The following is a 27,466-nucleotide window of genomic DNA, read 5'->3' as shown; positions in this document are numbered from 1 at the left end:
ACTCAATTATTTATGAAGGACAAAAATTTACCATTGTGTGCACCGTTCTACGTTTACAACAAAACGACACAGTATGTAAGCAATTTTAAATGAATAAATATATTTAAAAAGGAAATCTACATATAAGTTTTATTTATACCATAACTTCAACCGTACTGTTACAATATTCAAACCAGCTTTGCTAACAGTTCAAGCGGAGTTCAGTTTTATTCAAGCAAAGAGTATTTGTGCCGTTTTATCAATGACTTGTTAGCAATATTATCTACAACCCCCACTCCACCGCCCGTATAACAATAAAAACACTGCCTATCTAGTTTATGGCTACAATAGTTAGCCGCCAAAAACAGTCTCTTCTATTATTTACTCGACTATCAATAAATAAAATGAATAAAGGTAAAGTTACGAAACAAAGCAAACATGAACACCGCACTGGTATTGGCATTGTCAATCAAGTGGGGGTTTTGTCTGAATGGGTGGAGATAGATTGTACAAGATTCAAAAGAATCCCCAATGTCCTTTCGACTACTTTCTTCCTTCGAACGTTTTATTGCTATCATCACACGGAATAGGGCGATTTGACATCAATACCCCTTTCATCTCCCTTCTCCTTTCTTCTCAATTTCTCATTTCAAATTGCTCAATAAATTTGCGACTTTTTCTCTTCACTTTGAAATTGCAATAAACATTTTTCAAACAATTGCATTGAGCATCAATATATAAAAAATGGAATTTTGAATTTTGTCAGTTCTATTGCTAGTTCTAACTACGAAATTTAAAACTTTATAAAGACAGTACATCTGCAACGCCCTATCCGAATTTCAAAAACCTGCAACTAATTAATTTAAAAAACGCTCATAGCATTCAAATTTGTCCCGAACGCATAGAAGAATAACATATCGTATTTGAAAAACCGTTCAATTACTAAAATGACGTATATCAAAAACAGGGATGTGCAGCAAATCGTTCAGTAACTTTTGTTTTATACATTTCTATATCAATTTTGAATCAAAAAAGTGGGGTAATCATGGTGAAATAATCAGTTTTGTCCATTTCCCAAAAAGGGTTCCTCATCGCCATGATCAACAGCTTTTGGCAATCGGTGCATTCCACCAAGCAATAGCTCAAGGTTTGCAGGCAAGTGGCAATTAATATGGAGCAACCCCTGCAAACTCAGCAAGACAGATCCCAAAAAATCAAATTTACCTAATACTTAAAAACAATAAAATACAAAAATGGAATTCAAAGAAGAGGACAAGTTGAGAAACGCGCATTTTCTGATAGAAAGGCAGTCGTCTTGGCAAATAGTCTTATCTCATGATTCCCAGTGAAGTGTACATGGGAAACCGACTCTTTGTTGTGTTATGTGGTAATGGAATCATTGAAAAATCGAATATTCGTTTATGAATAACAAGAGTAGGAAACAGTCTGTAAAACAAGGAACAGGGAAAGTGAAATTTGAACAAGTGAGGAAATGTGTTCTTACGATATTTTTTGAAACATATTTTTTGATATGGGTAAATAGGAATTAAGTGGATTGTTTTTCGACCAGTCTGTAGTACAATCCCCGTCGAGCAAGTAGCGTTTGATGTGTTCCTTCTTCAATAGCTTTTCCGTTCCGACAAACAATAATCTTATCGGCGTTTTGAATAGTTGAAAGACGATGAGCAATAACAACACAAGTTCTTCCAAGTCTCGCTTTATCCAGAGCTTCCTGTACAATTTTTTCACTTTCTGTATCGAGCGCGGACGTGGCTTCGTCGAGAAGGAGAATTTTTGGATTTCTGAATGCATTTAATACTTGAACACAGTCAATAATAACGACCTACCTGACAATTGCTCTTGCAATAGCAATACGTTGTTTTTGGCCACCAGATAATCGTCCGCCAGAAGCACCAACGGAAGTATCATATCCTTCCGGTAGATTTTCAACAAAACTATGGATGTTAGCCAGGGTTGCTGCTTTTTCAACTTGTTCTTGAGACACGTTTTCAAGTCCATATGTAATATTCTCGCGTATAGTAAGATTAAAAAGTGTGGGTTCCTGGCCAACAAGAGCAATATTGTGGCGGAGATGTTTGACAGAGATGTCTCGAATGTCATGGTCATCAATTTTTACAGCTCCACAAATGGCGTCATAATACCGCTCAATCAATTGAATAGATGTACTCTTTCCACAACCTGATGGTCCAACAAGAGCAACAGTCTCTCCAAACTGAGCTGACATGTTGAAATTGTTGAGAATAAGTTGGCGGTTACGATTTGGATATGCAAAGTAGACTCCCTTCATTGAGATGTCTCCTCGGATATCCTAAAATTATGAAGTTATTTTTTAGTTGCCGGAAGAAATATTTACCGGTGTCTCTCCTGTGAGCCCGCGATTGTCAATCTTCGCTTTTTGGCGGATCATGGTAAACATGATTCCGGCTGAAATTCTTGCTCTGACGTACTCGGGGAAATAAGATGCTGCCATCATAACACTCATCGACGCCATATTCAACGCTTCAATAACTCTGGAATCAACAATTTGTATCTTACCAACTTTGAAGTCAAACATACTGAAACACTGCAAATGGAGTTGTCCAATTGTTGGAAATTAGCCAAAGACCAAACATATACGCAATTGCAAAATTCCATAAAAAGAAACTTCCAGCAAGTGCAAATGATAGAGATTGCCATAATCCTTTAGTGAATGCTCTTTTTCGAGGATTTTTGGATGCAGCTGTAAATGCGTGGAACATGTACTCTTGTTTTGTTAATGCTTGAACAGTCTTCCAGTTAGAAATTGATTCCGTGACTATCTGAAAAAAAAACATTAATTAAATTTAGACTCTTGATAAAAAAAATTAAATCTTACTCTACTAGCTTCAATTGCTGATTCCATATCTTTAGGGCCACGGTATTTGAGATATTGAGCTACGGCACTTTGAGCAATGACAAGAAGAAGAGCAGTTATGAGACCAATTGGTGCCATACTCCAGCCAAACCAGAAAGCAACCGCAATTCCGGTGAATAAGGAGACAACTCCATTAAGAACTTCGGCGAGTCGGTGATCAATCGCCTAAAAACTTATTGAATTCATTGAACAATATCTGGATGCGACAAGAATACTCACCGCTTGAACATTTTGAGAATCAGTTGCTAAACGAGAAGTCAAATTTCCAACGTTGTGCTTTGGATCATCAAAGTACGTAGCGTCTTGCTGCATAATATTCTTGAACACATCCATTCTAAGCCGACTTGACATTGTTTCTCCAGTTTTTCCAAGAAGACTTCCAGAAATGAAAGTGGTCACAGCAGAGGTAACAGCCAGAAGAACGAACCAAAGTGAGCTGATTAAGGCATTCACTGGCAGATCTTCGCCTCCTTCAGCAAATACTTTGAAAAGTTGTCCATACACAACAGAGAATGCTGGCCACGTGATTCCTCTGATTAGTGTGAATATCAGAGCAATAACAATGTTCATCTTTTCTGGTTTTGCAAATCTGAAGATATCCATCATTGATGCTTCCATTGCACCTTCTTCAATCATTTCTTCACGGGCACTTTCCATCTCCCAATCTGGTACTTGGGAAGTGACACTGAGCATACTTTGGCTGAAACGTGTCGAGTCTCGAAGAAGACTCTTGCTTTTGCGCAACTCTTCCTCAGATGTCGAAAGACGTCGGGAGATTGAATAGTTATCCTCTTCCACCAATTCATCATCTTAAATTAGTTAAATTTTTTTGAAACCCTTACTATTAAAACTGACTTACCATCTTGGGTGGTGTCATCTTTGGCTTTTTCTATTTCCTGAGCTCTAACCATGTTTGCATAAATTCCATTTTGACGAATTAACTGATCATGAATGCCTCTTTCAGGAATAAGACCTTGGTCAAAAACCAGAATTTTACTTGCGTTTCTGATAGTGCTTAATCGATGAGCAATGCACAAAGTAGTTCTTCCTTCTGAAGCTTTATCCAATGCAGTCTGTACCATACGCTCACTTTCAGTATCCAGAGCACTAGTTGCTTCATCAAGAAGTAGAATTTGTGGTTTTCTGACAATTGCTCTTGCAATGGCCACACGTTGTTTTTGGCCACCGGACAGCTGCACAGCCCCTGCGCCAATTACAGTATTATATCCTTCACTGAGTTTGCCGATAAAGTCGTGTGCATTGGCTTGTCTACAAGCATTTTCGATGTCTTTATCGGTTATTGAATCGTCTCCCATACGAACATTTTCTGCCACTGTTGCTAAGAAAATTATTGGTTCTTGTTGAACAATTCCGATTGTACTACGGAGCCATTGAATATTATAATCCTCAATTGGTATGCCGTCCAGTTTAATCTGAAAATTAACGATTGTTATGGTAAGACGTTCATCAACAATGTCTTACAGATCCTGCACACTGATTATAAAATCTCATCAAAAGCCCAATGCTAGTAGATTTTCCACATCCAGAATGACCAACAAGCGCAATTGTTTCTCCCGGATTCACTTCGAATGAGACTCCTTTCAAAATTTTGACGTCAGGTCTAGTTGGATAAGTGAATTGAATGTTGTCGAAAACAAGTTTTCCATTGACTTTATCTGGACGTCTACCTTCTTGCTTTGTACAGTTAATTTCAGGTTCGTGGTCAATCACTTTAAAAATATCATTCACAGCCAGTCGAGCTCCTGTGATTGCCCCCATGTGAGGTGCAGCTTCTCCAAGACGCCTGGTTCCCAATATAACCGCCCAAAACACTCCAAATGTGGTACCCGATGTTGCGACTCCGTAGGAAGTGAGTATCGCGCCGTACCTAAAAATCAAAAATATGGATTATGCAAATTAGATTGTCAAATTTTTATGGAGAACAATGTGTGTCAATTGAAAAAGTGAAAACAAGTTGCGGGCAATAACTTACCAGAAGGCTCCTGCCATCAAAACAAACATGAGAAAAAGTGGCATAGCGCTGCATAATGCAAGAACAATGGCTTTCCGAATACCCATTTTTCTAGCTTTGGCGAGTTGTGCTCCGTATCTGTAAATAATGCACAATAAGAGAAGAAATAGTCCTAATTGAAATACCGTTCAATTTCAAATGGTTGTGCATTGAATGCAATAACCGTTCGGATACCAGCGATCACTTCGTTCGCCATTCCACCAGCACTAGAATACGCTGACATCTCGTTCTTAGTAGCACGATTCAAATGCTTTGCAGATAGATACATTGAACCAAGTTGAAGTGGCACTGTTACCAGCATAACTAGCGTTAGCTGCCAGCACATGTAGAATCCTAATGCAACACCACTAATAAAGGTTGCTATTCCAGAAACCAAAACTCCGATCTTGTCTCCGATTCCGTCTTTAATTTTTTCAATTCCACTGCTCATTTTTTGTGTTAATCCACCAACTGTGTTTTCATCAAACCATTTTGCATCTTGACGAAGGACAGATTGAAGGAGGTGCTTTCTGATGCAATAAAGACGACGCTCGGCCATTGTAAAGAGACAAGCATTCTGAAAAAAAGTTTATGAAACAAGAGGTTAACCTATGGAAACATGTTTTCCAAATATTTGTACAGACGCGCAAAATTATTTGAAAGCTACTTTTACGGATAATATCTAATAATCAAACATAAACTTTGGTGTCTGTGTAGTTGCTATACTGCGAACATTTTTATGGCATTAGCCTTTGCAATGTTCAAACGTGGCACTGTACTTCTGGATTAATTTTTAGCAAAGAATGTTTAGCTATTAGCTCAAGTATTCCAAATGCAAAAATAATCAAAGTTTAAGTTAAAAATGAAAACATTATTTTGTGGTACCTCAGTTACACAATTACCAAAAAAATATCCTAACTCACCGAAAAATATGTACACGTAAACATCAAGACTCCCAACAGGAAATAGAGAAGGCAGTAATGCTGAATTCCGCTACTAAATGTGTCATAATCGAACGTGCCGTTTTGCCATTGAGCTTCTCCTTTCATCAAAACATTTGTAATTCCTGAAAATTGAATAAAAACTTTAAACGTCTGTGATATGATAGATACCTTCAAAAATGAGACTGTTAAATGGGAGTAATGCACCATTTGCCGCGCTTAGTACAAGCCCACCTAGAAGAAGCAAATAGTCTGCACATCCAGAGTGTCGAAACTGAAATTTTGTTGATTAGTTCGTAGATAATGGTTACTTTCTGTTAACATACCAAATTGGAAAGACTATTTCCCTGCGATGAACGAGATTTCTTCTTCTTCTTATCAGGTCTGGACCCCAGCTCCACATGCTCGCTGGCAATTTTCATTGGGACCACGGGCTCCTAAAAATGAATGATTACAAAGGAAAATTTGTTTTTTTGCCACAGAATAATGAATTTCAGTTCTTTTTAAACATGGCGTAAGCCTTCAAATAATTTCTAGTTTGCGGCGGGTAAGTTGTAGTGTGTGCATAAATTAACATAACATTCTAATGCAAAAAACAGTGATATTTAGAATAACATTTATCATCTTTTTCTGACGTTGTCTTTTTAGGTCAGTTTCTTCTCCAGACTACAGCATACAATTTCAGAAATGTTTTTTTTTTTAGTTTTGAGACAATAATCACTTTTATGGGAATTGTATGTGTTCCTGATTTTTAGAAATTCTAATTGTTATAAACCAGTTTCTATATTTGAACTCTCAAGTTAGAAACTCGTAAAAATGTGTTCCATGCAAGTCCAAAAGTCACAAAAATGTGTTTATCAGTGATAATAATGCATTTTGTTTTGGATCACTTTAAAATATTTGAAATTTCAGAGTGATGCCCAACAACCGTTTTTAAAAATCAATACGGTATATAGAAGGTTTATTATTTAAATGAAAAATAGTTTATATTTATAGTAAATCTAAGTTAAAAAATATATAAAATTTACACAGTGTCTTACCAAAAGAGCATCCGTGGCCTCAGGCATCATTCTACCAATATGTGAAAAAAAGTAAAATTGCTGCAGGTTAGCAAAACATAGCAGAGTAAAGGACCTAGTGAATCACAGCGAGGAAAGACAAAAAAGCATTGGGAGAAGCGCGCGACGCAGTACGTAAAACAAATTTCTGAGAAGGAGATTTTTAAATAGAAAATCGTCTCGCAATATGATGAAAGAGCACTCACACCAAACAGCTGACACTATATCTTTATGATGGGCTTGAAATAGCATGAAAACATAGTAATTCGGTATTTTAAATATGCTCTGCTTAACAATGGTTCTGTTTTTAGCAAGTAACAACAAAATGTAAACAAGATTACAAAAAAAGTCAAAATAATTTGAACTTAATCAAAATCAAAAGTTGAACGAAATACAGTTACTAGATAATTTTCAACATTGTACACGTTATAAAATGTGCTACTTTAAATACAAAAATGGTTGTTGCTCACATTTTTTCATCCTAACAAGCAAATAAAAAAAACATGGTTCTTGCAAAGAATTGGCATAAAAAGCTTTTGCGGCTAAAATTATGTCCTCTGTGCCTTATTAGTAAAATAAATACGTTCTACTTTACCGAAACATTTTGAAAAATCTAAAAAATTGTATGTAATTGAGAAACTAATAAACCCATTTTTAAATACTCAAAGACTTACTTGGTACAAATAAAAAGACACAGAACAAAACAATGAGATGGAATGGTCCGGTGTAATGCACAAAAACGGAGCAGATGGTCGCGTTTGCCGGTTTACATCGCGCAGCGTCCAGAAACTTGGTACATGTTTGGTATTGTAAATTATTGATTCAAAGATGTGCATGTTTCGGATTTCTATGACATAAGAACACACATCGTTGAATTAATTAACCAAAATCTGAAAAATATATTAAAAATATAATGTTAAAGGTGGAGTTGTGCCTATGGTAAATGTTTGCAATCACTTATACGAAGATAAGACGACCATCACAAAAAACTTTTCAAAAATGTTTCAAATTTGTTGAATCTGCAGTTGAAAATAGCAATTAATGAGTTTTCACCTTTATGCTTTTGACATTAGTCCAAGGAAAGAAGAAATCTGAAATTTGTATTTGATTTCAGATAATAAATAGTTCTGAACATGGATTAATGCTTTAATTTTTCTAAAGTTGAATTTTTTGGAAAGTTTGGCAAATTGCCGAAACGTTGTCTGAAAAAGTAGAAGAATAGTTTCTATTCGGATATTAAATTTTAAAACCCATTGTTAATATATTTTTACAAACTCCCCTACTTGCGTCACTCTGCGTTTAAATCTCATTTTTTGATTCTATTAATCAAAATGTGTTTGTGAATTTGATAAGTGTAGTTGAATTCACTTAACTCTTGAACTCCGTCTGCATGGAAGATATTATTTTTCTTGGAGACGTTGTCATTAGAATAACACTAAAGATAGACAACAAATTTATTCACATTTAAATAAAATTATGCAAGTCACCGGATTCAATTCGTACTAAGTCATTTTTTTTAGAAATTTAAGATGATTGTTTTTCCACTAATCTATAGTACAGCCCCCGTCGAGCAAGTAGCGTTTGATGGGTTCCTTCTTCAATGGCTTTTCCGTTTCTACAAACAATAATCTTGTCGGCGTTTTGTATTGTCGAAAGACGATGGGCAATAACTACACAAGTTCTTCCAAGTCTCGCTTTATCCAGAGCTTCTTGCACAATTTTTTCACTTTCTGTGTCAAGAGCTGACGTGGCTTCATCGAGAAGTAAGATCTTTGGGTCTCTAAAAAATGAAGTTTCAACGATTTTTCACAATCTTAATGTAAGCTTACCTGACAATCGCTCTAGCAATAGCAACACGTTGCTTCTGTCCACCAGACAGACGACCACCGGATGCTCCTACAGACGTATCGTAACCGTCAGGAAGTCCCATCACAAATGTGTGAATGTTTGCAAGTGTCGCAGCTTTTTCAACCTGATCCTGTGTTATGTTTTCCAATCCATATGTGATATTCTCTCTTATAGTTAAATTGAAAAGAGTGGGTTCTTGCCCGACAAGAGCAATGTTATCACGCAAATGTTTTACAGAAAGATCACGAATATCACTATCATCAATTTTGACAGAACCACAAAGTGCATCGTAGTACCGCTCAATTAATTGAATAGTTGTACTCTTTCCACAGCCAGATGGTCCAACAAGTGCAACCGTTTGACCAAAGTTAGCAGACATGTTGAATCCATCCAACACAAGTTGACGACGACGGTTGGGATACGCAAAGTAAACTCCACGCATGTTGATGTTTCCTTTGATTGTTGGAGTATCTCCAGTCAAACCTCGGTTATCAATCACAGATTTTTGACGTATCATTGTGAACATTATTCCTGCAGAGATTCTTGCTCTAACGTATTCAGGGAAATATGATGCAGCTAACATAACACTCATTGATGCCATGTTCAACGCTTCGATAACTCTGAAATTGCAATAGAGGAGTTACATTGTGATACATTTCACATCTGATTCAATGTGAGAAAGTAGTAACTTTTTTTAAAATGAATAATTTAACTTACTGAAACACGGTATATGGAGTACTCCAATTGTTTGAAATTAGCCAAAGACCAAACATATAAGCAATTGCAAAATTCCACATAACAAAACTTCCCGCCAATGCGAATGATAAAGATTGCCAAAGACCACGGACAATTGCTCTTCTGTGTGGTGATTTTGATGCAGCAGTAAAAGCATCGTACATATATTCTTGTTTTGTAAGAGCTTGCACAGTCTTCCAGTTTGAGATTGATTCAGTGACAAGTCTACTTGCCTCAATTGCGGAATCCATATCTCTTTGTCCTCTGAACTTCAGGTATTGAGCAACTGAACTCTGTACAACAACAAGAAGCAGCGCAGTAGCAAGTCCGATGGGTGCCATGTTCCATCCATAGTAAAAAGCAACTCCCACTCCACAAAATAGCGACACTATTCCAGTAAGAACTTCAGCAAGACGTTGGTCAATTGCAGCCTGTACGTTTGGAGCATCAGTAGCTAGTCGAGATGTCAAGCTTCCGACATTATGTCTAGAATCGTCAAAATAGCTGGCATCTTGTTGCATTATGTTCTAAAAATCAAGAATCAAATAGTGATGTTATAGATGGAAAGACATACTCTGAAAACATCCATCCGAAGCCGACCAGACATTGTTTCACCAGCTTTTCCAAGAAGACTTCCAGAAATCAGGGTACTGATTCCTCCGGTGAAAGCTAACAAAATGAACCAAAGCGAATTCAAAAGTGCTTTAATTGAAACGTCATCACCACCAGCGGAAAGGATTTTGAAAAGTTGACCATAAACAATTGAGAATGCTGGCCATGTGAACCCACGAATAAGTGTAAACACAAGAGATATTATGATGTTTCTCATCTCCTGAATCAGTGAATACAACAGTTTAGTTATATAAAATTGCATGAATTCTTACCGGAGATGCATATTTGAAAATATCAAATAGCGATGCTTCCATAGCTCCTTCCTCAATCATTTCTTCACGAGCATTTTCAATTTCCCATTCAGGAACTTGTGTTGTTGTACTGATCATACTCTGACGAAGACGAGTCGAGTCTCTTGCCAGACTCTGTTGCAATTCGCGCTCCTCATCGGATGTCACTGAATCTCGATGGAAAGATCGGTGAGTTTTCTCGTCTTCCTCATCTGAAATAATAACGATACGATGCGTTTGTGAAATCTTGAACCAAGTGAAATAAAAATAATTGTTAAAAAAGAAATGTTAACTATCTCAGGGACTAGCCTAGAGGAAGTCGATTTGCTGGAAAATTGCAGAAGCACACACCATCTAATGTAGTGTCTTCCTTTGCTCGTTCGATTTCTTGAGCTTTCACCATACTGGCGTAGATTCCATCATCCTTGGAAATTAGTTCATCATGGGTACCTATAAAAACAAATTGGAAATAAATTTATTGTATACAAGTTACCTCTTTCCGCAATAAGTCCTTGGTCGAATACAAGAATTTTACTGGCATTTCTTATTGTGCTTAATCGATGAGCAATGCACAAAGTAGTTCTTCCTTCTGAAGCTTTATCCAATGCAGTCTGTACCATACGCTCACTTTCAGTATCCAGAGCACTAGTTGCTTCATCAAGAAGTAGAATTTGTGGTTTTCTGACAATTGCTCTGGCAATAGCTACACGCTGTTTCTGGCCTCCAGATAGTTGTACAGCACCTGCACCAATCACAGTGTCATATCTCTGAAATTCATTATACTCTTGAATATGATAAGGAAATGAGTTGACGAACATCACTGAGCTTGCAAATGAACTCGTGAGCATTTGCCATTTTACATGCTTCCTCGATGTCTTGATCCGTGATTAAAACATCTCCCATTCGGATGTTTTCAGCGACTGTCGCTACAAAAATAATCGGTTCTTGTTGCACAATTCCAATTGTGCTACGAAGCCAACGAATATTATATTCTTGAATCGGGATTCCGTCAAGTTTGATCTAAAAACAAATTTATGTTCTTCATAATCTACGAATTTAAACGAACCATTCCAGCACACTGATTATAAAATCTCATCAAAAGTCCAATGCTTGTAGATTTTCCACATCCAGAATGCCCAACAAGCGCAACAGTTTCACCTGGATTTACTTCAAACGAGACTCCTTTCAGAATTTTCAGCTCTGGGCGAGTTGGATAAGTGAACTCGATGCCATCAAACGTCAGCTTTCCTTGAATTTTCTCGGGTATCTTTCCTTCGCTAGATGTACATTTGATTTCCGGCTCGTGATCGATGACCTTGAAAATATCATGAATTGCAAGACGGGCACCGGTAATTGCTCCGAGATGTGGAGCAGCTTCTCCGAGACGTCTAGTTCCAATAAGCACAGCCCAGAAAACAGCGAAAACGGCTCCCGAAGAAACTGCACCCGCAGCGGCTAACGTGGCTCCATACCAAAATGCAACTGCCATACATGTGAACATGAGCATCAATGGAAAAGCAGTGCAAATAGCAAGAATAATAGCCTTACGAATACCCATTCTTCTAGCCTCGTTTAATTGATGTGCATATCTGGAAAAGTACTACTTTGATTTCTATGAAAAATAATTGAATAATTACCTATTGATTTCAAACGGTTGCGCATTAAATGCCATAACAGTCCTAATCCCAGCAATTACTTCATTTGCCATTCCACCGGCATTTGAATAAGCGGACATTTCATTTTTGGTAGCACGATTCAGATGCTTCGCTGATAGATACATCGAACCAAGTTGCAATGGCACTGTGATCATCATAACTAAAGTTAACTGCCAACACATGTAGAAACCAATTGAAACTCCACTGATAAATGTAGCAACTCCACCGACCAAAACTCCAACTTTGTCTCCGATTCCATCTTTGATCTTTTCGATTCCACTGCTCATTTTTTGCGTCAAGCCCCCAATTGTGGTCTCGTCGAACCATTTTGCATCTTGACGAAGCACAGATTTCAGATATTTCTTTCGAATGCAATGTAGTCGTCGTTCGCATAACGTATACAAACAGGAATTCTGAAAACAAAAAAAATTTGTTGAATAACTTTGACAACACTTCACATACTGCAAAATAAGAACAAAGGAATAGTGCGACTCCAAGGTAAAAATATCGAAGACAGAACATTTTGATCTCCGAGCTGAACCAAGGCATGTTGATTGTTCCATTTTGATACTGTGATTCTCCTTCCATAAGAGCATTCGCAATTCCTGAGTTAGAAAAAATATGACCATGATGTTTTTTTCAGGTTTTCACAGCGAATTTTAATTATTAAATTAATAAAATTGTTGTTTCAATTGTTGTTATTCGTTCAATTTTTAAGTGAAATATATTTTTTTATAACAGTGGTTTCCGACTTTGACTGATTCCAATGATAATCTTACCGTTTGAAATTTTATAATACCGCGTACATGCACATATATGCACTTAATACAAAAGTACATTTTTGTCTGTTCCGCTTTTCTGTATGTTTTGAGGTATAGGTGACAAATCCCAATTTGAACTCAGTCAACTAATGGCGCGCCATTGGGGCGTCGGCTAGTGTATTTATATTTTTATGGTAACCCTTACGAACCTTCAAAAATTAAACTGTTGAATGGCACCAATGCTCCATTAACTGCACTCAAAATTAATCCACCACTGAATAATATGTAATCTTTGTAGTCGGCATCTCGAAACTGTAATGAAATAATTCGTATTCCACATTTGCAATATGCAATAGAAACGACCTACCACATCAAAAAAGTTTCCCTGATAAGAATCTTGAGGACTTGGTTTTGGAGTGAATTTGCCAAGTGTTATATCGTCTTCTGGGTTTACCTTCGTTTTTTTCATGATATTCTGAAAATGGTCAAAATGAAAGAAAACGGGCATAAATGATATCAAAAATATTATACTTAATCAAAAACAGTAAATAAAATGACGTGATGAAGTATTATAACTAAAGGAATGGTGAGTCAAATAAGGTTTCGAAAAAGTAAATCAATACCGGAAAAACTGAAAAGTGACAATGTGAGAATCTGATGAGTTTTATATAGATAGGGAAATGTCACAAACTATGGAACTGGCTTGTAGTTTTCGTTGGGGGTTACCGAATTACCATATTTATATTTTGTGAGAAGGCTGAAAAAAAAGAGAACCTGAGCCGATGGCGACGGCAGTTGTGTTACCATATTTCACCTTTTTAACAGGAAACAATGTTATCAGTTTATGAAAAATTGTCTAACTGTTTTATTGGTGCATACTACAACATATAGTTTGTACGATGTGCTTCGGAAATTTGGATCAAAAATGCTTAAACTTTAGGTTCAAGCAAACACAATAGTGTTTATAGTTGTGATGATCACATAATTGTATGCTAGAACAATGTGGTACTTTGGAAGCTGACATTGGAGCATCTTTAAGTATTTTTTGAGCTACTACAAGATACAATTGATAAGGATGAAAATGGTTCGCATATATCAAGAAACGACGGAAAGGTATATAGAAATCAGAAAAAAAGTATAGATAAGCACAAAATAAAAAATGACGCTTCTATGATGACTTGAAAATGTTTCCAATTTTTGAGCAAATAATTAAAAGATGTGACAATTTTAACGGCAATCGCAGTTTAATCAAATAATCAAAAAGCATTGGCGCTGATCATTTTAATTCAAACACAACTGAATGTTCACGTTCGAGCTGCAGATAGACTAAACTTTTTCAGCTTTTGAACCCGTTTATAATAAAATTAAAGCTCAATCTGCTCATTTATTTTAAAATAGTTTTCAAGAAGAGTATATTAACATATATGCTGCCATAATGCCATAATGATGTAATAAATTATTATTTGTTATCTGATTTATTGGCATTTTAAATACATCTGGTCACCTTTTTGTGCACTTTTATGCTGATTCTGTTATCTAGATAACGAGTATAACTGTTGTCTTTTTTAAACGATTGTTATACAATCGAAATTATTAAATGCTTGAAACTGCTTAAAAATCACAGTAATGACTGAAAACCATTTTAACAAACTTGTAGTTTTTTTGTTAATTCATAAATCTAAAGTATTCCATAAGTTTTTTTAGCCGCAATTAATGTTAGATCAGTACATATATAGTTATGTGTATTTTTAAAGTACCGTATATTCTCTATTAGTGCGGCATCTCTAATAGTGCGGCATCTCTATTAGTGCGGCGCCCCTACTGCCCTTTCGAAAATTAGGGCGGCAGTCTCTAATAGTCCGGCTGTCTCTAATGGTGCGGCACCCCTTCTTTTTGGTTGCGAAAGCCACATCAAATATTCGATTACTCCAATGGTATTCTTGTTCATTCTTCAATAATTTCTCATAAATTTTCACTTTATCATTGCATTTCAGTTTCTTTGGGGGGCAAAATACACAATTTTCATTAATTTTCACATAACATATGAGGTTTTATGAGGGAATTTTGAGTTTACTACTCTCGAAAGTAGTTACCTCAAAATGAAAATTAGTTATCGAAAATTAGTACGGCAGTCTCCAGTAGCCCGGCAGTCTCTAATAGTGCGCAAGTCACGAAAGGCCCGGAAATTAGTGCGGCATGCCGCACTAATAGAGAATATACGGTAAATACGTTTATGAATACGTAATAGAGTTTTAGCACATTGATAACCAGAGTTTGGGCCTTCCTGAAATAATACATTTTTGATTGTTGTATAAATTCATATTAAATTCACTTTTTCTATAATATATAAATGTTTCCATTAATTCAAAATTAAACATACAACATTAAAACATTATTCAGCCGTTTATTATATATTGCATTTCTGATATTCCCATTAAGTCGATAAACATTTGCACAAAATCAACAAATTAGACACGTCATGTTCTTTTCTATAAATTACGCAGTTTTTTCTGGAATCGACTCTTCCGAGTCCTCTTCCTCTTCCTCCTCCTCATCGTCTGAAGAAACTCGGGGTGGGAGTTTTCCACCGTACGGTTGTGCATCGTCGTCAATGCCTCCTAAAAATGTCCCGGACAAAGTTCCGCATGGCTTGGTGTTTCGTTTGACCATTTGTACAGAGTCCTGCAAACTACTAGTTGAAGCATTTTTTTTTAGAAAAAAAGAACAATTACCAAAATAGTATCTGGCAATGGCAATCCTTGAGTTTCCGGCAGTAAGAGTACCAAACACCCCGCCAATAATGAGAAACACGCAAAAATTGTCATCGGTACTAAGGGCATAGTGACGTCAGAAAGAATTGCAATATAACCAGATGCACCAGCTCCCATTCTAGCGACCATAGATGATATTCCTACTGCACTGTTTCTCACGACCGTCGGATTGAGTTCAGACGTAAAGATGTACAATATATTAAATGAGCCTTGAATACAAGCTTTGCTGAGTAACATGAAAATGAGTGCCAACTGAAAAAAATAACAAGTATATACGAAAGATTGTGTGTATAACTTACAGTAGATTGTTTTCTGTATACCATTACTACTGACGTTAACAGGAATAGACCGGACCCGAAGAGAACAAGCATCTGTGATCTGAAAATATAAAATATAAGTCTTTCAAACTTATGAAGTATTTTTAAAGTTTCACAGTGACAAATCAAGTGTCCGTCAAAAATTTTCCACCAATGTGGGGCATTCAAAAGTTAGTTTTGCATCTTCTAGCAGTTTTTCAGGCTATTCTCGGCAACCAACGGCGCCTTTCAAGCGCATGTCTTCGCCGTTCTCCGCCTAACTCCGCACATCTCCGTACATCTCCGAACATTTTGCCGCAACAAATACGGAGCGCGTCATTTTTGACAAAGATCTTTCGAAAAAACTCTTGTTTTACAAGTATTTTTCATTATTTTCTCTTACTTTCTCTTAATAAAACTCATTCTTAATCAGGTCTCTTTAGAAATCTAAACAAAAAAGAAAATATTGACAGTCACAGTAGCGCACTTCTCCGCACTTCTCCGCCGTTCTCCACTGTTCGCTGAATGTTTTTTTAAAGGTGGAGAAGTTCGCTAGAAAGTATCCGGAAACTGTCGAGTTAGTTTTGCAGTTTTATAGATTTTAATTTTCCAAGATAAATAAAATGATTTCTCCGATAATTTTTTGTACATAATTTGGACATTTGTTTTTTTAAAAATCACTCACCTCTTTCTACCCATTCTGAGCAAAAATACACAGAATACTAGTGTTGGAAGTTCAATAGCTCCTGCCATTGCATTGTTCAAGAAAAAATTACCATCGAAAACCCTCCTAAAACATAATTTTTGATTTCTATAGAATTTTTCAGATAAAGTTCTCCCTACCTTCCTGGTGATGACTGATCTGACAATGCAATAACCATTCCGTAGTAGACCAGAGCAGTTGCTATCTGAATATTGAAATCTTGAATTTTGAAAAATGTTTTTCTGTATTACCCAAACAATAAACAAAACAACATTTCTAAAACGTAGCTCTGAAGAACGGAATAAATGGAAATAAGATGGTTTCTCATTGTGCTTCATCCATTTTTTCTTTTCAGCATGTCTCACAAGTCCCAAATCACTGGGGAGTCGACTTTTATTATAGTGGCAAGCTTCACGAATAATTTTTTCAGCTTGTTTTGTTTTATTATTCAGTATTAGCCAACGTGGAGATTCAGGAAGAAAGTAGAGTAACATTAAACTGATTATATGTAGGAGTACGCATATGAGCTACAAGTTATTGGTTGTGTTTCAAAAGTAAAGTTCAGAAAAATCTCACATGAATCATAGTCCAGGATTTGGTCAAGTATGCTATAAGAGCCAAGAAAGCGTAACCGCATGCCCAAGGTGCTTGAATCAATGATCCAACAATAGATCTGTATTTGGTACCAGTAACTTCCATGCAGAGAACATATGCGGCAAGATCAGCTGCTTCATTTGTAGCGGCGAGAAGAAATCGAACAACAAGAAAAATTTCGAATTCTTTCGAGTATGTGAGAAGAAAGCCAAAGAGCATGGTAAGTATTCCAAATCCGGTGATGGCAGTTTTACGACCATATCTAAAAATGTATATTTTTTCAATAGTTTTGATAAGTTCCGAATTCCCAGTAGAGATTTAAAATTTTATATCATGAAACTATTAACAAGGTTGTGTTTCGGTTAAAATTTGTAAAAAATTGCTTATTAAAACGGTTTTAAAAATTGTAATACCTATCGCTGATAAATCCTCCAACAAAACATCCGACCAGGTAGCCAAGAGAATAACTCATATGAACGTGAGCACGACTCCAATTGTTGTCACAAACTCGGTTCCACTCTGTCACAATTGTTCGATCCATAACCTGAAGTTATCTTTTTCAGTTTAGAGATTTTCCTGGTTTTCAATTACCGATGTATCGTATTCCCATTCTTTACATCTATTTATTTTTCCTGTCGCATTCATGTCTTTGACCTGCGCCCACGGCGACAATTTGATATGTACATAATCCCGTTCAAAGTAGTGACACTGATCGTGGTGCAGTTCATTTCGCTGCTTGTTGAACGTTCTAGGGAATGCAATTGTTGAGTTGAGAACTTGATCCCAAGTGTAGTTTGTGTAACCAAGCTCTGCGGAAAATGACTCTTCATTGAAGAACGGAATCTGAAATGTTGATGGCTAATAAATACTAGGATTTTTTTTTAGTTTTCGTTGTGAAGTCTAAATGATAATAAGAATTTTTGTAGACGTGTGCTAATTTGAATGTGCTAAAATTTGAAAAAAAAACAAGAAATGAAGATCAAAGTATTCTAAAAATGTTTCGAAACCATAAATACAAATACCTTGCACCAATGATCGGGTTGATACATCATGTAAACAACAGAAAGATTGAACATTGCGTGCGGAACTTGTTGAACTGATATGATCAGATAAACTATAATTTGCCAATAAGAGCATCCACCGATTAGTTGTAAAATCCCTAAATCATCTTCTATAAATAATCGAACCATGAGTTTTTACTTACCTTCAAAGTCGATATCAGTTAATCGCTTTGCCCGTGTTTCTTTAGTCGAAGCGTATTGCTTTTGTTTTTGATAATGTTGATTTCGAATTTCCATTTCACTTTGTAATCGTGCTTTCCTTAAAACTCCAAAGAAGCGTATAAACTACAATACAACAACTTACGATGGCTTTCTTGAGTTTTCCGCATTTACAGATGCTTCGCTGGGCGCAACACTTGCAGCTCCAGCATTTACCGTTTGAACACTTGCTTGAGGAGTCAAGAACCGAACTGTCGTAAATTCTGGATTTGAATATATAAGTGGATGATTTTCGAGGGGCATCATGGAACTTGCAGAAATGTTCGAAATGAGATCGGTTTCGCTCTGAAAAGTAATAGTCAGTTCTGATGTCAATTTGATCTTGGAAATATTTTTATAATCGTATTTTTCTGTTTTTAAATAAAAAGTTCTTACCCTAATAGGAAGATGAGTTGAAGCAAGGAATGGTTGTTTAACAGCATGATTTTCGATATTCAATGTGTGAGGTAAAGAGTCATCTTTTACTTCTGTTTCTTTATCTAATTCTTGTTCTTCTGTTGGAGGCTCATCACTTGAGACCTGCTCGGCCATTCTGAAAGCATAAACAATAGAAAAGGGGAAAATAAAAGGAACGGGAGAAGTGAAAATTGGTCAACTGATTCAAGAGAGTGAGTGGAAGAGTAACAAAGATGCTCAGCGAAGCTTGAGAAAAAATCTTTTTTTTTTGAGAATTAAATTATGAGAACTGAAAGTTTGAATTGGTTTTGAAAGTGAACAATGCAAAGAGCATTGTTACTATGTGGTAAAAATAGAATAACACTTAAGTCATGGGCAAGAAAACATTTTTGTTACACATTCTCCACATGATGAATCCAATTCAAAATCAAAGTGTATCAAAGAAACAATTTGATTAACTTTGATTAAACAATAAATTCACTTGTGGGTCATCCTCAAGGCAATTAATTAAAACATTTTTCAAATTGAAATTTTCATTGATTTCCTATTGACTTTTGACGTTGTTAAAAAAATATATATATGATTCAAATTTTTAAAATTTTGAAATAATAAGCTTCTGAAAAAATTCAGGGTTTGGTTTAACAGAGCGATTAATGTTCGAGAATGTAAATTTTGTTGCTATTTTTGGAAAGAGTGAATAAATTCAATTCGTAAATGGTAGGGCTATGAGTAGGAGTGAATTACTTAATGAACAAAAAAGTTTTCTAAAGCGCATTGCAAAAGTTTGAAGTCGGTGCTCAAAAGAAGCTAGGTAGAAAAGCTTGTCATGTTTCCCTCCGCTTTCTGGGGCATAATTAAATTGTTGGCGGAAAAGAACGCATTTGCTAAACAAATTTGATAAAGAAAGTTCATAGCACTGAACAAAGCCTGAACATAAATGAACATGTGAAACGAAATGTTTTCCGACAATGGAAAATTGCTATTAAGAGTGGGAGAGTATGAAGTTTGAGTATACCTTAGTGAGAACGAGGAAGAGAAAAGATGATAAGAACACAGAAATCGGGTAAAAAACTCCAATTGTGTGAACAGAACGAAATGTATCACTTGAGTGTCGTTATAGGCCTTAATAATCCTAAAACACACACGTTTAATTTATTCATGAAAAAATTGGACTAGTTTCAATAATGATGGCATTCTATTTTTGAATAAAAAAGGAAAATTTGTGACATTTTAGGTGCTATTTAGGAACGTATTACATCAAAGACCAATTGTGAATTTTAACAAAAAATGATGAAAACACGGAAAGTTGAACAACAACAAGACCGCTAGAAAAAGTACTAAAGTGTGTGCACCACGCGTGTGCCCCGGGCTGGCTACTTTCTCTTTTTCTCCCTTCTTCGCCACTCATTTGTCCAGTCTCTCGTCCAGCGGAATATTTTCCAATCTTTGAATGATGACCAGTGCATGAAACGCAAGAAGAAACCCGGAGGAGGAGGCGAAAAATGCTGAACAACGTGAAGGTGATGACAGCCTCCACAAAATATATACGCAAAATCAAACCGCGTGCGTGTTCTTCGTCATTTCAATTTTCTAACAACTGTCGATTCCGAATGTCTGGGTACATCACACACTAACAAATTAAACTTTTCTGTGTGTTTTTTTTTTCGCCCGAGGTTTTTTCTTTTTATATCAAATGATCAAGTTGGCAATCAAAAGCTAACCAATGTTTGAAATTGAATGAACTCAATGAAATTTTATACTGAATAAAGCTGCTTTTGAGATATCCATAAAATGCATACTTTCAACATATGAAGTGATTTTTAGGTTTATGACTTTCGGTTTTTAGTGACTTTTTTTCCGGAAAAATATTGTTAAACAAAAAAAAATATCTGAAATAAAAGCTATGACAAAAAAATAAGTTGTTGGGTTTTTTTTTTCAATTAATTTTTGAAAATTACAAATAAGGATGTTGAAAATATATATATATATATATAAATTTGACTTTCTTAAAACAAATACTGAATAACGATAATTTTTTTTTATTAAGGTTTAGTTTTTTCAAGTTAATATTCAAGATATTTAAATATAATTATTTTACAAATAATTCGAAATATGCATCGAAAAAACAAGATAATGGAGTAGGGAATGAAAAAAAGAATGCAGCAGAACTTCATTCATTAATTAATTTAAAGTGACAGTTGCAGTTAGCGGTCATCAAGAAAATGAGAGTTATGACTTACTAAGTCCGGAAAAGAAAACGAAAAAGCGACACTTGATGAGTGAAGTTGAAAAAGTAATGAGTCCGCAAAAACGAAATATTGTGTGAAAGAAAAGAGGCTTAACCGATTGTTGCATTCGTTTTCAAAATGGAGCGAAAACAAAAAACATGAAGAATTGTTTTTGCTTCAAACACCTCTTGATTTTTCTTTGTCAAGTATCGCAAAACACACAAAAATGGCGTGAATAACCTTGATACATGGATTGTAAATTTTTTACATGCGTGTTCCTTTGGTGGAACATGAGAAATTTTATCACAAGAATAATATAACATTTTGTAGAGGGAAAGCTTCAGAAATTAATTCCAAATCAAAAAGTGTCGACTAATAATGGAAAGGTGTTGCATTTACTCACAAAAGATTATACTTCCTCCCGACTCTTCTATTTGTTTGATGAACGGCTAAGCGGTCAATTATTACAGTCTTCATTCATTTCTCTGGCAAAGAACGTAAAGTTATGCAAAATTTACTTATTTTGAAATAAAAATATCTTTTGCGCTGGCAAGGGTCTCATATTACTTTAGTGATGTTAGCTATAGGGCAACTGAGATTTTATTGGGTGAGTGTGCACTTTTAAATGGGACTGAATAGTACGAATGAACTGCTGAAATGTTAGTCTATAAAAAGTCAGTTCAGTACAAATAAATACCGTAATCTCTCTGTTCATTTTGTTCAAACAACTAGAATGTTTGAGCTTTTACACCCAATTTTGTTGTTCTCAATGAAGATGTTTTCTTATTTATTTATACTCTTATGACTGAGAGAACAAAAAATACAATTAGTGATGACGACCTTTAAGAAAAAGTTGCAAAATGTTATATCCTAAACACTGTCAAACTGGAAGCACATTTCTTTCTCCTATAAATAGTAGAAATACGTTATTTGTTGAGTTTTAGTAAAATATTACGAATTTAAGTGGTTTTAGCAAAACAGAGACGCCAAAACTAAAATAAATTTGACCATCCACATGTTTTATAGCCCAATTATAAAAAGTATTGATTTATTTCGTTGCTCCAAATCACAAATTTATTGGACTTCAAACATGTTCATAAAATATCACAGAAAATAGAGAAGGATTGATGCATCGAAAAGTAAATAGTTATCTAAAAATAGAAAAAATTGACTTTCAAAAATTTAAGCTAAAATAACAGTTTATTGGATCAACTTTCTGATCATGTATTGGAGGATTCCTCCGTTGCGGTAATAGGTGAGTTCGACTTCAGTGTCAAATCTACAGATGACTTGGAAAACTGAACCATTGGATACATTCACATCAATGAGCTGTCCTGGCTTCAAATCGTCTGGAACTCCAATTGAGAATTGTTCTTTTCCAGTAAGTCCGAGACTATCAGCGTTTTGACCAGCTTGATATTGGAATGGAATAATGCCCATTCCAATCAGGTTGGAACGATGAATTCTTTCGAAGCTTTCAGCGATAACAGCCTTGACTCCTTGGAGGAATGGCCCCTTTGCAGCCCAATCGCGAGATGAGCCACATCCATATTCTTTTCCAGCAAGAATGATGGCTGGAATTCCGGCATCCTTGTACTTTTGAGCAGCGTCAAAGATGTCGAGCTCTTCTCCAGATGGCACATGGAGTGTAATAGGACCAACCTTCGACGCAAGCTTATTAACAAGACGAATGTTGGCGAATGTTCCACGAGCCATGATCTGAAATTTAAAAAAAAACGTGATGTGTTGTTAAATTCAAAGTTTTTAGAAAATCATATATTGAATGAATAAACTCTTACCTCATCGTTACCACGGCGAGCTCCATAAGTGTTGAAATCTCTTGGCGTTACTCCACGTCCAGCAAGGAATCTGGCGGCGGGAGAGGTCTTCGAGATTGATCCAGCTGGAGAAATATGATCAGTGGTTACCGAGTCACCGAGATTCAACAAAACGTGTGCGTTTACAATATCGGATTGTGATGGAAGCTCGCTAGTCATTCCATCAAAGAATGGAACCTTCTTGATGTAAGTAGAGGCATCGTCCCATGGGTAAAGCTTGACAGCCGGGCACTCCAATTGTTGCCACTCCGTGGATCCAAGCTCAATGTTAGCGTACACCTCGCGGAAGAATTGTGGCTTCACGAATTCCTCCTCAAACTTGGCAACTTCTTTTCTGGTTGGCCAAATGTCGGCTAGTCGGATTTCCTTTCCGTCAGGAGTAACAGCAAGAACTCCGTTAATGTCAACATTGACGTTTCCGATGATCGAGTAAAGAACAGCCAAAGGTGGAGATGCCAAATAGTTAGCACGAACATGTGGGTGAATTCTTCCTTCAAAGTTTCTATTTCCAGAGAGAACTCCGGCAACGACAAGGTTATTCTGAATAAACAATTATTTTGAAAAGAAAACAGTAGTTTCAACAATACCTCTTCGATGGCCTTTGTTACTGGCTCATCAAGTGGCCCAGAGTTTCCGATGCATGTCATGCAACCATATCCAGCAATATTAAATCCAATCTTCTCAAGGTATGGAAGAAGACCAGATGCTTCCAGGTATTTTGTGACGACTCCTGATCCTGGAGAGAGGGATGTTTTCACATATGGTTGGACATTCAATCCCAACTCAACAGCCTTCTTGGCAACCAATCCAGCTGCGAGCATGACACTTGGGTTACTGGTGTTTGTGCAGGATGTGATGGCAGCAATAACTACGGATCTGGAAGAAACATTATTTTTTGCATGTACTTCTAATTTATAGTCTTACCCGTGAGTAAGCTCTGCGGTTCTTCCGTGGTTGGTAATTGTGACAGATTTAGTGGCATCTTCTGGTTTAAGGCCAAAAGCTTTGAAGGAGATCTTATCAGTGAGCCCTTTGGAGAAATCTTGAGCCAGAGAAGCAAGCTCAACTCTGTCATGTGGACGCTTAGGTCCGGAGACACTTGGCACTACACTTCCAAGGTCCAATTTCAAAGTGGTAGTGTATGTTGGGCGGTAGGAGTCATCGGTGAAATTGACGAACATGCCAACAGACTTGAGGTATTGTTCCACGCGTTGAGTATAATCGGTATCACGTCCGGTTTGAGTGAGGTAGTCAATGGTACGGCTATCGACTGGGAAGAATCCAATTGTTGCTCCATATTCGGGGCACATGTTAGCAATTGTTGCACGATCGGCGATGGAGAGCGATGCAACTCCAGTTCCAAAGAACTCAACAAACTTTCCAACAACTCCGAGATCACGAAGGTTCTTTGTGATTGTAAGAACCAAGTCGGTACTGGTAACGGTATCACTGAGAGTTCCAACCAATTCGTATCCAATAACTTCTGGAATAACCATGGAAATTGGCTGTCCGAGCATCACAGCTTCAGCTTCAATTCCTCCAACACCCCATCCAAGAACACCACTTCCATCAATCATTGTGGTGTGGGAGTCGGTTCCAACGACGGAGTCAGGGTAGAGAACGCCATCCTTTCCAACAAACACTGTTCTGGCAAGATATTCAAGATTAACCTGATGGACGATTCCAGATCCTGGCGGTACAATAAGAAGATTGTCGAAAGCTTTGGATCCCCACTGAAAATAATTTGATAATACAATTTCATTTAAGCTATCTGAATATTTGTGTGTTCATTGAACAAAGTAGTGATAAGGGCAATCAAATGCATAGCGTGATTTTCCGAAAAGTGATGGGGAGAGTAAAACGTGACAGTGAAACTCTGAAAGTGGCATTTTCACCTTTCCTTACCTTCAAAAAGTTGAAGCGTTCTCTGTTTCGCTCAAACTCAATGGACTGATTCTTGGCAAGGGCTTCAAGGCTGAAAAAAATACAATAAATGTATAAACCAGGTTGCGCAGAACGTACTTTCCGTAGTGATCGACTTGCACGGAGTGATCGATGACAAGGTCAACTGGGCATACTGGGTTGATCTTGGCCGGGTCAGCACCCATATTTTGAACGGCGTCACGCATAGCGGCAAGATCTACGACGGCTGGAACTCCACTGAAAATTGCTTGATGTACATAAATTTGGTAATTTATTTTCAAGCTCACGTAAAATCTTGGAGAATAACGCGTGCTGGTTTGAAAGGAATCTCAGCTTGGTTACGCTGGCTGTTTTTCCAATCAAGAATGGTTTCCACGTCCTTCTTCAATACATGGAACTCATCGCAATGACGAACTGCGGCTTCCAACAAGTACTTGATGGAGATTGGAAGCTCGTCTGAAAATTTTGGGAAGGTTTTTAAAGAAAATGATTTATATATGACTTTAACATAATGAATTTATTCTTGCTCGTCGAAATTCGCTGTTTTTTTTTTCGTTTACAAAAGTTCCAAAATTGAATATATGCAGATATATTTTAGATAGATTGAGAATAGGATGTAAAATAGTTATACTTACTGTAACGAGCATCATTGAGACCATTCAAGTCAAAGTATTTGTAGACGTTATCTCCGATAGCCAAGTTGCGGATAAGGTTGTTGAAAGCCATATCTGGAAAGTTAGATATGGAAAAAATTTAAAAAAAAAAGGATTTCGATAGAAAAGAACGACAAAAGTGCATTGTAATGAAAAAGAGAATGCGAGGAAAACTAATGGAGGCGTGCCGAATCGGTGTAGTCGACCTGTCCGTTTTTGTGTGTGTCTGAGCGCGCTTAGTGTGTGTGGCTGTATTGAATGTGAGAGCGTTTTGTGTATGTTGTGTATGTGTGTGTGTGTGCCAAGGTCGGTCGAAGATAGTCATCTTTCATATCAGCTAGGACGAAATTGCGTCGTTGTCCAGTGTTTCTAGAAGGCTAATGTCGAGAAAAAAGGCGGCGAGAAAAAACGATACCATCTCAGAACTCAAGAAACAGTCAAAAAAGGTAAATGTGCACAGTGAAATAGTGTGCGGTGGGAAGAGAAGAAGAGGGCCGATCTGCATACACGTTGCGTACTTGACCCAAGAGGTTACGACAATGTTGCAGTGTGGTTTTTTTGAGAATTGAAACAATGCGCTCTCAGACATATTGAGAGATAAAAAGAAAATTCAGAGATTTGTGTCCGATATTTTTTATCTTTTGTTATCATTGATATCAGATCATTTAAAAAAGATTATCAAGTGGGAGAACTTTGCACAGATTGATGGTGAGGTGGAAATTCCTTTGGGAAACTGAAGAGCAAAAATTCGTTTTATTTTTCAAAAAAAAAAACATTTGAAAAAATGCAATCGAATCCATGCTATAACTAAACTAATACACTAGAATCTAGAATCACTAGAATCTGTAGTTCACAAAATTCATAGAGTACGGAATTTCTGTTAGCGTGACTAAAATTTACTAAGTTAAAAAAACAGAAGATGTTTGAGCACAAGCTGGTTGGTTTTTTGATTGATATTTTTGTTTCATATGTCTCTGTTCTTCATGATAATTTACTATATATAATATAAAGCGCTTATTCTGTGTGTCCATAGTTTGTAGTCTATGTAGTCTTTGTAGTCTGTGAAGTTTTGACTTCTGGAGGGATAGTGAGTTGGGGTTAGTGTAGGGATATAGTCGGGGTACTGTAGTGGTACAATAGTGGTACGGTAGGAATACTGTAGGGTTACGGTAGTTTCATAAAAATTGATTTTCAGCCCTAGAAGTCGGGGGCCGCGCCGAAGGTGCGGACCACGGCTGGTTCATAATATTACAATTACCGTTTTTCATAGTTTACCGCGTATCATTGTATAACCATGTTTTATTCAGAAAGACTTTGCATATATATTTTTATTTGATCCCAAGTTGAGATTCATAGAAACGTATTTTATTAAAATTGGTCTCACAATCATTCCCCGTATTACCTCTAGTAGCCTTTTAAGTTGTAAAAAGCAAGACAAGTGCTAACATGTGTAAACGTTTTGAACAAGTCTAGGTTTATTTTTTCAGGAATTGAAGAATTATCTGAAAATTCTACAAGGTACGCCTTGTCTTGTCCCGAATTATTGAAATACTGATTGAAGTTCTAATATTAGGATGACTCTTAGAAATGCAAGAAAATTACACACTGTATAACTAATAGGGAGTACACTTGGTAAATGAATAACACTGTTAAAAATTCTGAAAACTACCAAAAAAAAAACTCGGCTTGTTTTTTTAAAAGTATTTTCGTGTGTTTCGATGATGTTGCATTAGACAGTGTCATAGTTCTACGCTGAGATCCTATTAATGTATTCACAACAACCTAGTCATCAGTGTACATCAGAAAAACGTAGGATTCGACGCTTGTTGTGACACACACTTGCCTTCTTTCCATTAAACCCCATCTATCCACTTCCGATGGGCCCTTCCGGCATGATAAGAAGTGAGTGGCTACATAAGACTTCACACCTCCTTCGGAGATTCATCAATCCAACTACTCCGAATTTTTTACATTTTACTT

The 27,466-nt window shown here is 36.5% G+C and overlaps 4 protein-coding genes across 6 annotated transcripts; all 4 read right to left on the bottom strand.

Annotated features, from left to right (window-relative positions):
- Positions 1–1,384: 1,384 nt before the first annotated feature.
- Positions 1,385–7,619, bottom strand: pgp-4 (P-GlycoProtein related). 2 transcript variants are annotated; one of them, NM_001270213.3, is made up of 15 exons: positions 7,021–7,040; positions 6,886–6,989; positions 6,172–6,282; positions 6,017–6,119; positions 5,828–5,970; positions 5,051–5,481; positions 4,887–5,003; positions 4,376–4,781; positions 3,753–4,326; positions 3,113–3,702; positions 2,855–3,058; positions 2,557–2,798; positions 2,354–2,510; positions 1,827–2,308; positions 1,385–1,781 (listed from the first exon to the last, which is right to left on the bottom strand). In NM_001270213.3, exons 2-15 carry the CDS (start codon positions 6,910–6,912, stop codon positions 1,526–1,528), a joined length of 3,843 nt encoding a protein of 1,280 aa, NP_001257142.1. In that variant the 5' UTR covers positions 6,913–6,989; positions 7,021–7,040; the 3' UTR covers positions 1,385–1,525. The 2 variants fall into 2 exon arrangements, with proteins under 2 accessions (NP_001257142.1, NP_001257143.1); NM_001270214.5 differs by lacking the exons at positions 6,886–6,989; positions 7,021–7,040 and adding an exon at positions 7,578–7,619 and having other exon boundaries at positions 1,467–1,781.
- Positions 7,620–8,340: 721 nt separating this feature from the next.
- Positions 8,341–13,279, bottom strand: pgp-3 (Multidrug resistance protein pgp-3). Its single transcript, NM_077500.5, has 13 exons — positions 13,172–13,279; positions 13,014–13,116; positions 12,506–12,648; positions 12,026–12,456; positions 11,455–11,977; positions 11,205–11,408; positions 10,882–11,155; positions 10,740–10,838; positions 10,371–10,600; positions 10,061–10,318; positions 9,469–10,013; positions 8,733–9,371; positions 8,341–8,683 (listed from the first exon to the last, which is right to left on the bottom strand). Exons 1-13 carry the CDS (start codon positions 13,271–13,273, stop codon positions 8,428–8,430), a joined length of 3,807 nt encoding a protein of 1,268 aa, NP_509901.1. The 5' UTR covers positions 13,274–13,279; the 3' UTR covers positions 8,341–8,427.
- A 1,908-nt stretch (positions 13,280–15,187) lies between these two features.
- Positions 15,188–18,980, bottom strand: oct-2 (Major facilitator superfamily (MFS) profile domain-containing protein). Of its 2 annotated transcripts, NM_077498.9 has the most exons (13): positions 18,824–18,980; positions 18,534–18,733; positions 18,373–18,488; positions 18,191–18,327; positions 17,760–18,011; positions 17,582–17,712; positions 17,151–17,430; positions 16,826–17,101; positions 16,715–16,779; positions 16,557–16,661; positions 15,875–15,953; positions 15,537–15,827; positions 15,191–15,486 (listed from the first exon to the last, which is right to left on the bottom strand). In NM_077498.9, exons 1-13 carry the CDS (start codon positions 18,977–18,979, stop codon positions 15,301–15,303), a joined length of 2,274 nt encoding a protein of 757 aa, NP_509899.3. In that variant the 5' UTR covers position 18,980; the 3' UTR covers positions 15,191–15,300. The 2 variants fall into 2 exon arrangements, with proteins under 2 accessions (NP_001024992.2, NP_509899.3); NM_001029821.6 differs by lacking the exons at positions 17,760–18,011; positions 18,191–18,327; positions 18,373–18,488; positions 18,534–18,733; positions 18,824–18,980 and having other exon boundaries at positions 15,188–15,827; positions 17,582–17,723.
- Positions 18,981–22,107: 3,127 nt separating this feature from the next.
- Positions 22,108–25,561, bottom strand: aco-1 (Cytoplasmic aconitate hydratase). The gene is made up of 8 exons (NM_077497.4): positions 25,469–25,561; positions 25,121–25,289; positions 24,933–25,070; positions 24,816–24,885; positions 23,835–24,643; positions 23,498–23,786; positions 22,872–23,450; positions 22,108–22,791 (listed from the first exon to the last, which is right to left on the bottom strand). Exons 1-8 carry the CDS (start codon positions 25,557–25,559, stop codon positions 22,273–22,275), a joined length of 2,664 nt encoding a protein of 887 aa, NP_509898.1. The 5' UTR covers positions 25,560–25,561; the 3' UTR covers positions 22,108–22,272.
- Between the last annotated feature and the right edge of the window lie 1,905 nt (positions 25,562–27,466).

The sequence above is a fragment of the Caenorhabditis elegans genome, chromosome X, assembly GCF_000002985.6.
Source record: "Caenorhabditis elegans chromosome X".
In the NCBI taxonomy this organism is placed as follows: domain Eukaryota; kingdom Metazoa; phylum Nematoda; class Chromadorea; order Rhabditida; family Rhabditidae; genus Caenorhabditis; species Caenorhabditis elegans.
The sequence above is the reverse complement of the archived record's forward strand: the minus strand, read 5'-3'. Positions and strand labels throughout refer to the sequence as shown.

What these genes read in the sequence shown, in the direction of transcription:
- pgp-4 (NM_001270213.3), bottom strand. Translation starts at nt 6,912, where the DNA reads ATGCCTGAGGCCACGGATGCTCTTTTG. An exon ending in AGATGACACCACCCAAGATG is followed by an intron (nt 3,703 to 3,752) that starts GTAAGTCAGTTT and finishes AACTAATTTAAG; the next exon opens with ATGATGAATTGGTGGAAGAG. An exon ending in ATTCTCAAAATGTTCAAGCG is followed by an intron (nt 3,059 to 3,112) that starts GTGAGTATTCTT and finishes ATAAGTTTTTAG; the next exon opens with GCGATTGATCACCGACTCGC.
- pgp-3 (NM_077500.5), bottom strand. Translation starts at nt 13,273, where the DNA reads ATGAAAAAAACGAAGGTAAACCCAGAAGACGATATAACACTTGGCAAA. An exon ending in AGGGAAACTTTTTTGATGTG is followed by an intron (nt 13,117 to 13,171) that starts GTAGGTCGTTTC and finishes ATTTCATTACAG; the next exon opens with TTTCGAGATGCCGACTACAA. An exon ending in CAACCGTTTGAAATCAATAG is followed by an intron (nt 11,978 to 12,025) that starts GTAATTATTCAA and finishes GTACTTTTCCAG; the next exon opens with ATATGCACATCAATTAAACG.
- oct-2 (NM_077498.9), bottom strand. Translation starts at nt 18,979, where the DNA reads ATGGCCGAGCAGGTCTCAAGTGATGAGCCTCCAACAGAAGAACAAGAA. An exon ending in GGAGGATTTATCAGCGATAG is followed by an intron (nt 17,431 to 17,581) that starts GTATTACAATTT and finishes ATACATTTTTAG; the next exon opens with ATATGGTCGTAAAACTGCCA. An exon ending in CATTGCCAGATACTATTTTG is followed by an intron (nt 15,487 to 15,536) that starts GTAATTGTTCTT and finishes AGTAGTTTGCAG; the next exon opens with GACTCTGTACAAATGGTCAA.
- aco-1 (NM_077497.4), bottom strand. Translation starts at nt 25,559, where the DNA reads ATGGCTTTCAACAACCTTATCCGCAACTTGGCTATCGGAGATAACGTC. An exon ending in TCTCAATGATGCTCGTTACA is followed by an intron (nt 25,290 to 25,468) that starts GTAAGTATAACT and finishes CAAAATTTTCAG; the next exon opens with ACGAGCTTCCAATCTCCATC. An exon ending in GTTATTCTCCAAGATTTTAC is followed by an intron (nt 25,071 to 25,120) that starts GTGAGCTTGAAA and finishes AGCAATTTTCAG; the next exon opens with TGGAGTTCCAGCCGTCGTAG.